The following is an 8,481-nucleotide window of genomic DNA, read 5'->3' as shown; positions in this document are numbered from 1 at the left end:
TTAATGCCATTGCCTTCACACATGCTACATGTTTCTGTAATATGCTGCAATACGGTTCAATACTGCGTTGCAAAGTTTCAATGCTGCATCACACATCAAGGCAACATTATTTTAGAGAGAAAGGGTCGGAATACGCGGTATCCACCGCATTTGCATGCTCGACACTATCAACCAATTTCCGGCAGATGGCTATACTGTACCAGTTTTCACTGCCAGCTGATCATCTTCATTACACTGCAAAGTACACTGTAACAGTCACTAACACACTGCACTAAACACTAAGTACATGTTTATCTAAACCTAGATTAAACACTGCAAATTGTGATATTCACAGATTCCATCATGTCTTTATGTAATTGTCTCGTTCAAACTAGATATCTCTCTTAGGCCACGCCCCCCAACACAGAGAGCCAATCAGCGAGCGACTTGTCTGCCCTTCTCTATAGTTCATTCTAATACAATACTCTGACGGATGTGTAACATGATTTATTGTATACTGTATAATACAGCTATAGTATATGAATTTTGTCATGAAAAAATGTCAAGTTGGAATAAGAGAAATTTTAAGTCGCAATACTTAGATATTCTAATTTCTTTCAAAGTTCATTTCAGATGTTGAATTTTTTTTAGTTCTAAGAATATTTTGAGACCATGTTTTGAGAACAGTCCATCATATTTACTTTGAAAGACTGACGAGATATCTATTTATATACAAAATCGTTGTGAGAGGTAAACGACAGGAGACGATTAGCGGTGACTGAACCGTCACCTTTGCCCTCTGAAATTGGATAGCCAAGGGTCGGGGGGGGGGGTTAACTGTGGAAAAGTGGGTGTGGCCTACTAGGATATTGAGTTGAAATTTAAGCATCTCTCTCTCTCTCTCTCTCTCTCTCTCTCTCTCTCTCTCTCTCTCTCTCTCTCTCTCTCTCACTCTCATTTGCACAATCTCGGTACATAACACACACACACACACAGAGGGAGAGAGGGGGAGACACACACACACACACACACACACTCACACTCACACTCACACTTTAAAAACACTAAGAATATATGTATATTTCCAAGAACACACTTCTTGGTAATTTAGTGACCTATGGTTAGTAACAATCTAGTAGGAATAGACATATCAACAAGTTTGTTATTGCTCACAAACATATACGGGAACACGAAGAAAAAGATTTTTTTTTTCAAGAATTATTTTTTTTGTTTGTCCTTTGTTGGCGCTAAGAAACCGCGAGTTTGTCAAAGACAAACGGTCGAAGGAGCGATTAACCGGATAGGTTGATCGATTAACCGGACGGGTTAGTCGATTAACCGGTCGGGTTGGTCGTTTAAATGGACGAGCTGGTCGATTAACCAGATATATTGGTCGTTTAACCGGACTGATTGGTCGGTTAACCGGACGGGTTAGTCTTTTAAATGGACGGGTTGGTCGATTAACCAGATGTATTGGTCGGTTAACCGGACGGATTGATCGATTGACCGGACGGATTGGTCGGTTAACCGGACGGATTGTCTGATTTACCGGGCGGGTTGGTCGATTTACCGGAGGGGTTTGCCGGTCAGCCGGACGGATTGGTCGATTAACCGGCTAGATAAGTCGATTAACCGGATGTGTTGGTCCATTGACTGGATGGATTGGTCGATTAACCGGACGGATTGGTCGATTGACCGGACGGACTGGTCGACTAACCGGATGGATTGGTCGATTGACCGGACGGATTGGCCGATTGACCGGACGGATTGGCCGATTGACCGGACGGATTGGCCGATTGACCGGACGGATTGGTCGATTGACCGGACGGATTGGTCGATTGACCGGACGAATTATTTGATTGACCGGACGGATTGGCCAACCGGACTGACTGATCCATTAACTGGACGGTTTGATCGATTAACAGGACAGAGTAATCGATAAACTAGACAGATTAGGTCTCTAAACAGACGGATGATTACAATCGAATTGGATGATTGTTGGTCACTGACGGACGGATGCTTGATCTTGATAGATTGATGTATGGATTGGTGTTGGTGAAGTTGGAAATGAGAATTATGCTATACAAAAATGCTAAAGGCATTTTTATCATTGATGGGCGTCGTGACTGCTGGCCTACTCAGAAAGTTCGTTAAAACCGTTGGAAAACGTTAAATTCGTTAAAAATCGTTAAAAATTAAATTTCCCGGGACTACTTCAAATATGTCCTTTTCGCTTGTCCTTTTTTCTTCAATAGATCCAGAAGTCGCCGTGATTAACGCCACAAGTCCCGCCAATGATTGGCCAGCTCCTCCCGTTGACCACGTCACCGTGATGACGTCGCTGCGCTTTGGCGATGACGTCACAATGCGAGGTGACGTCACTTGAGGTGGTGGCGTCACCTTGCTCACGTGATGACATCACTATGCTTGCGCAGCATTTCGAGCCTGATTTCGTGCTCGCGAGCACGCAGGCGGAGCTCGGCGATGGAGGATGCCCGTCGGTCTTGGTCCAATGCCGAGGTACCTGGGACTCCGGCGGAGGTGGCGACGGTGGCGGCTCCTGGTGGGGACGGAGAGATCCGTGTCCCCGAGCTGGGCCTCCGACCTCCTCCTCCTCCTCCTCCACCTCCGCCTCCTCCGGGAGACGTGGCTGGGGGTGGAGGGGGCGGAGGGGGCGGCGCCGTCGTCGGGACCTGGAGGGCTGGCATCGACGCCAGCAGAGCCGAGTAGTCAGATTCGTGCAGCTTCGGCCTGGCCGCCGACAGCCCCGCGAGGAGCTGCTGGAAGGAGGGCGAGTAGTGGCTGGCCGCGGCTGCGGCAGCGGCGGCGGCAAGGGGCGGGGCGTGGGAGAGGAGCGAGGGGCGGTACTGCGGCAGAGGATCCCGGATGTGCGAAGAGAGGAGGTAGGGCGAGTTCGGAAGGAGCTGGGAGGCTGCGGCGTGGAGGTAGGAGGACGGCAGGCGGGATGCTGAGGGAGGCAGGAGAGGCGATTCGAAGGGCTTGCGCATGTAGGAGAGGGCGCTGAAGGGGCTCCCGATGGTGGGCGGTAAGGGCGGGGCCTGGAGGGGCAGGGGCGCGGAGGGGGGGAAGGCGCCGTAAGGGTGAGTGCTGGGTCCAACCTTCTCCTGCTTGCGCCACTTGGCTCTTCGGTTCTGGAACCAGACCTGCGGGAGGGAGGAAGAGAGAAGAGTCAGTACAAGAGGAATCGACCTCATTGGGATGTGTTGACCTGATCCCAGAGATATGACACAGGTACGGGGTAGCTCACCTTTGCCTGGTTCTGTGAGAGGGGCGCTCTGCCATGAACCGGCAGTATTTTATCTTATTTTAATTATCTATTGATTTGTTTATTTCATTATTGATATTATTATTTGTTTTTGTTATCTTATTTTATTCATTTATCAATTTATGTATTATTATTTCATCACCATTATTATATATTATCTTTAATGTTTGCAGCAGTCATCGCTAGACTAAAGCATAGAGAAGGAGCGAAAGAAAGGGAAGTTTGTGATGGGAGTGGAAGAGGGGTGAGGATAATCCTCTCCCATATCCTGTCACTTCCTTTTATGGGTAACACTATGCTTCACACGAAAAAAGGGAGGGAGAGGGTGCAACAACAAGTTACAAAAATAACAAAAATACGCGCGCGCGCATGTGTATGTGTGTGTGCGTGTGTGTGTGTGTGTGTGTGTGTGTGTGTGCGTGTGTGTGAGTGTGTGCGTGCGTGTGTGATATATTCGAGTCAAAAGACGATATTCCCCTCCCCAGCTGAATAAAATTGCCTGGTGGCAAACAGAACAGCATTTGAAGTCATGAATATCAATTCTTTGGCTGCTCCCCCTATGAAAGGACCTGGACAACAATTCCTGCCCTTTGGAAGAAAAGAATTCTCGCCTGGGTCCTTCTTCCTTGGGTTTACATAAATGATGAATTATTCTAACAAACACCAACCAGGGTTGATTATACCTCGTTAATTGACATGATAATTGACATAACCCTGATAAGAGATTAAGTAAGTCAGACTTTTAATAAAATTTGATATCTAAGAATATCTGAGCTTTCATTCATTAGTGCGCTTGTAGCGCAATCGGAAGCGTGCTGGTCTCACATCTTCGCACACACACACACACACACACACACACACACACACGCACACACACACACACGCACACACACAAACACACACACACACACACACACACACACACACACACACACACACGATACAATATGAACAAAACCTTTTCACGTCCCTTCCTCCACGTCTTCCTCCTCGTCTTCCTCCTCGTCTTCCTTTTCCTCTTCTTTCTATCCTCCCCTTCCTCTTCGTCTTCCTCCTCGTCTTCCCTTTCCTCTTATTTCTATCTCCCCTCTTTCCTTCCTCTTTCTTCTAATCTTTCCTCATTTCTTACTTTTCCTCTTTCCTCTTCTAATCCCTTTCCTTTCCCCTCTCCTTACCTCTGTCCTCATCCCTCTCCCCTCTCCTCCTCCCTCTCCTCTTCCCTCTCTTCCTGTTCCCTCTCCTCTTCCCTTTCTTCTTCCGTCAACTCCCTTTCTCTCCTCTTTCCTCTCTCCTTCTCTCTCCACTTCCCTCTCCATTTCCATCTTCTCTTCTTCCCTTTCCCCTTCCCTCACCTCTTCCCTCTCCATCTCCCTCTCCTCTACCTTCTCCTCTTCCTTCTCCTCTTCCCTCTCCTCTTCCCTCTCCTCTTCCCTCTCCTCTTCCCTCTCCTCTTCCCTCTCCCCTTCCTTCTCATCTTCCCTCTCACCTTCACTCTCCCCTTCCTTCTCTTCTTCCCTCTCCCCTACCGTCTTTCCTTCCTTCTCCTCTTCCCTCTCCCCTTCCCTCTTTCCTTCTCTCTCCTCTTCCCTCCTCTCTCCTTCCCTCTCCTCTTCTATCTTCTCCTCTTCCCTTTCCCCTTCCTTCTCCTCTTCCCTCTCCTCTTCCCTTTCCTCTTCCCTCTCCCCCTTCCCTCTCGTCTTCCCTTTCCTCTTTCCTCTCCTCTTCCCTCTCCCCTTCCCTTTCCCCTTCCCTTCCCCCTTCCCTTTCCCCTTCCCTCTCCTCATCTTCCCTACGATACTCCTTATCTTCAGTTACCTAATCTTTCTTATCGTTGTCCCCCTCCTTATTATCCAAAGCCCGCAGGAGTGATACTTCACCCCAAGAAAAAAAAAAAAAAACATACCCGGGCCCCCCGCCCAGGAAGTAGCCAATAGATCCCCCTGGTGAGGATGAGGGCAATGAAGTGGGTGACATTCGGGGGTGATTAGGGGGAATTAGCTGCATTGGGGGAGAAAAAACAAAGATGTGGGGGCGGGGGGGAAATGGGAGAAGGTAGTAAATCGTTAGAGGTGGAGGGGGGAGGAGGAGGGGGAGTGAGGATGGAGAGTGAGGATGGAGGACTAGGAGTAAGGGTGGAAGAGTGGGAATAAGGGTGGAGGAGTGGGAATAAGGGTGGAGGAGTAGGAATAAGGGTGGATGAATGGGAGTAAGGGTGGAGGAGTGGGAGTAAGGGTGGAGGAGTGGGAGTAAGGGTGGAGGAGTGGGAGTAAGGGTGGAGGAGTGGGAGTAAGGGTGGAGGAGTGGGAGTAAGGGTGGAGGAGTGGGAGTAAGGGTGGAGGAGTGGGAGTAAGGGTGGAGGAGTGGGATTAAGAGTGGAAGAGGAGTAAAGGAAGAGGAGAAAGAGGAGGGAAATAGGAAGAGGAAGATGAGGAGTGGGAGTAAGGGAAGATGAGGAAAGGAGGAAGAGGAGGTAGTAGAAGGAAGGAAGAGGAGAAGTGGGAACAAGGGTGGACTAGGAGTAAGGGAAGAGGAGGTAAAGAGGAAGAGGAGGAGGAGGAAGGAAGAATGAGAAAAAAGAGGAGGAGGAGGAGTACGGAAAATGAGGAGGATCACAGAAGATAAAGAAGTAGACAAAAGTGGATAAACAAGATTACGAGGAAAGAAGATTAAGAGGAAGAAAGAAAGAAAAAAGAAGAAGAAATGTACGCGTGGGATTTTGTCATTTTCATTATCATTATTATTATTATTGTTGTTGTTGTTTGTTGTTGTTGTTGGTGGTGGTATTGTTGTTGTTGTTGTTGTTGTTGTTATTATGGTTTCTTTTGCCTCTTTACTTCTACCTCCTTTTCTCCCTCCCTCTCTCATTCCTCCCTTCTTTCCCTCCCTCCTTCCCTCCCTCCCTCCCTCCCTCCCTCCCTCCCTCCCTCCCTCCTTCCTTCCTTCCCTCCCTCCTTCCTTCCCAACTTCCATACCTTCCTCCTTCCTCCCTCCTTCCTTCCTCCCTGCCTCCATCACTCCCTCCCTCCTCTCAACCCTCCCCTTCCTTCCATCCTCCCCTTCCTTCCATCCTCTCACCCACCCTCCCTCCTTCCCTCCCTCCCTCCCTCCCTCCCTCCTCCCCTCCCTCCCTCCCTCCTCCCCTCCCTCCCTCCCTCCCTCCCTCCTCTCCTCCCTCCCCTCCCTCCCTCCTCCCCTCCCTCCCTCCCTCCCTCCCTCCTCCCCTCCCTCCCTCCCTCCCTCCCTCCCTCCCTCCCTCCTTTCTTCCCCCTCCTTCCCTCCCCCTTTCTTCCCCCTCCTTCCCTCCCTCCTTCCTTCCCTCCCTCCTTCCATACCTCCCTCCATCCTCCCTACCTTCTTCCGTCTCTTCCCTCTCTCCTTCCTTCCTTCCTTCCTCCCTACCTCCGTCCCTCCCTCCCTCCGTCCCTCCCTCCTTCCCCTCTCTCCACCCTCCCCTTCCTTCCATTCTCTCACCCACCTCACTCCCTCCTTCAAACCCTCCTCCCCTCCATCCCTCCTCCCCACCTTCCTTCCTCCCCTCCCTCCCTCCCTCCCTCCCTCCCTCCTCTCTCCTTCTCATTTCCTCTTCCTCCCTCCGTTCTCCCTCCCTCCCTCCCTCCCTCCTCCTCCCTCCCTCTCTCCCTCCCTCCCTCCCATATTCCCTTCCATCTTCCTTCCTTACCTCCTATCTTCTTCCCCTGTGTGTGTGTGTGTGCGTGTGTGTGTGTGTGCGTGTGTGTGTGTGCGTGCGTGCGTGCGTTTGCGCGCTTTCGTCAGTCCTCCACTCCCCTATTCATACATATTCCAGCCCAATCCCCCACCCAATCCCCCCCACAATCCCTCCTCACCCACTTTCCAATCTCTATTCACTGACAACATTGATTACCCATCTCTCTAACCTCCTATCCCCCTATTTCTCTTCCACTCTCCACTCTATTTAACCTCATTTCCACGTCCTACTCCCTCTCTCCTCCATATCTCCGTCTGTCCACCTCTCTCTCTCGATCTCGATCTCTGTCTGTCTCTCTCTGTCTCTCTCTGTCTGTCTCTCTTTCTGTCTCTCTCTCTTCCATCCCCTTTCACTCTTTCTCTCCCTCCCCCACTCCCCCCACGTCCTTGTCCCCCACTACTCTTTCCTTCACAACTCCCCCAATCAAGAACTCTTTCCAATCCATCCACTCTCATACTCCTCTCTGCCTCCTCTCCTCTTTTCTTCCTCTCCTCTTTTCTTCCTTTCCTCCCCTTCCATTCTCTCCCCATCTTCGTTCTTCTTCCTCAGTCCCCATTCCGATTCCCCCCCTTACATTCTCACCTCCATTCTTCCCCCTCCATTCCTCCCTCTCCATTCCTCCCTCTCCAGTCTCCCCCTCGATCCTTCCCTCCCTTCTTCCCACTTTCATTCACATCCTCCACTTCCCCCTCCGCCCAATCTCCCCCATTCTCCCCCCTCCTCCGTTTCTCCCCACCCCCCAATCCACGCCCACCCAGTCGCATTTACCCGTGGTAGAATTACCTGTTAGTTGAAACAGTTGATGTAGTACTATTCATTATGTCTGTCACGGCAGTTCCCCCCACACACTTCTCCCCCCACCACTTCCCCCCCACGCCACCCGCGAGAGGAAGTCTGTCACGGGTCTCATGTTTGAGGACGGGGTTCTTGAGGTGTAAAGACCGGAGGTGTGAAATATCTATTCGGTGTTTAGGTCAAATATAATGAGGATTTCTTGTTTCATTTGTTATGAATCTACTTATTTTTTTTTCGTTTTTTTTTTCTGAAGGAAATTCGTGTGTGCTTCTTGTTTGGGAAGGGCTGTTGAAGGATTTATTTGTAGGTATTGGAATTGTGATTAATAGATAATTTACTGAAAGGTTGTATTCATGATATTTGTGTTTGTGTTTATGTGTGAGTGAGTGAGAGGACATATTATTTCATTCCGATTTCTGTCAGACTATTTTATTGAACCTTTTGACCATTCCAGTAGTGAAAGGATTAAATATCTTATCTGAGGTATCATCGAGCTTATCTCTTGAATGACAAACACCCCCCTTTATCCAAATAAAAGCGTCGTCTTTGTGATCTAAAGTGGCCGTCCGTGTGATGCACGGGCCGAAGACTTCTCTAAGACTCTCCTCGAAGTGTTCGGTGATTAGAGTCTTCGAGACGTTATTGATTATCTCCGTGAGGTGATAATGAGCGGGTGTGTGAGGGCTTATGGCAC

General features: G+C 49.7%; 1 protein-coding gene across 1 annotated transcript in view; it reads right to left on the bottom strand.

Moving 5' to 3' along the window:
* Positions 1-1,127: 1,127 nt before the first annotated feature.
* The window catches only part of LOC143041706 (uncharacterized), a 368,955-nt gene continuing 361,601 nt past the window's right edge, over positions 1,128-8,481 (bottom strand). The window contains exon 4 of the mRNA XM_076213718.1: positions 1,128-3,143. Coding sequence (XP_076069833.1) covers positions 2,385-3,143 — 759 coding nt within the window. The 3' untranslated portion in view covers positions 1,128-2,384. The remainder of the gene's footprint in view (positions 3,144-8,481) is intronic.

This window comes from Oratosquilla oratoria, chromosome 31 (assembly GCF_046742065.1).
Source record: "Oratosquilla oratoria isolate Oo_2021 chromosome 31, ASM4674206v1, whole genome shotgun sequence".
Classification (NCBI taxonomy): Eukaryota; Metazoa; Arthropoda; class Malacostraca; order Stomatopoda; family Squillidae; genus Oratosquilla; species Oratosquilla oratoria.
Note: the sequence above shows the minus strand (reverse complement) of the source record. Positions and strands in the feature narration are given on the sequence as shown.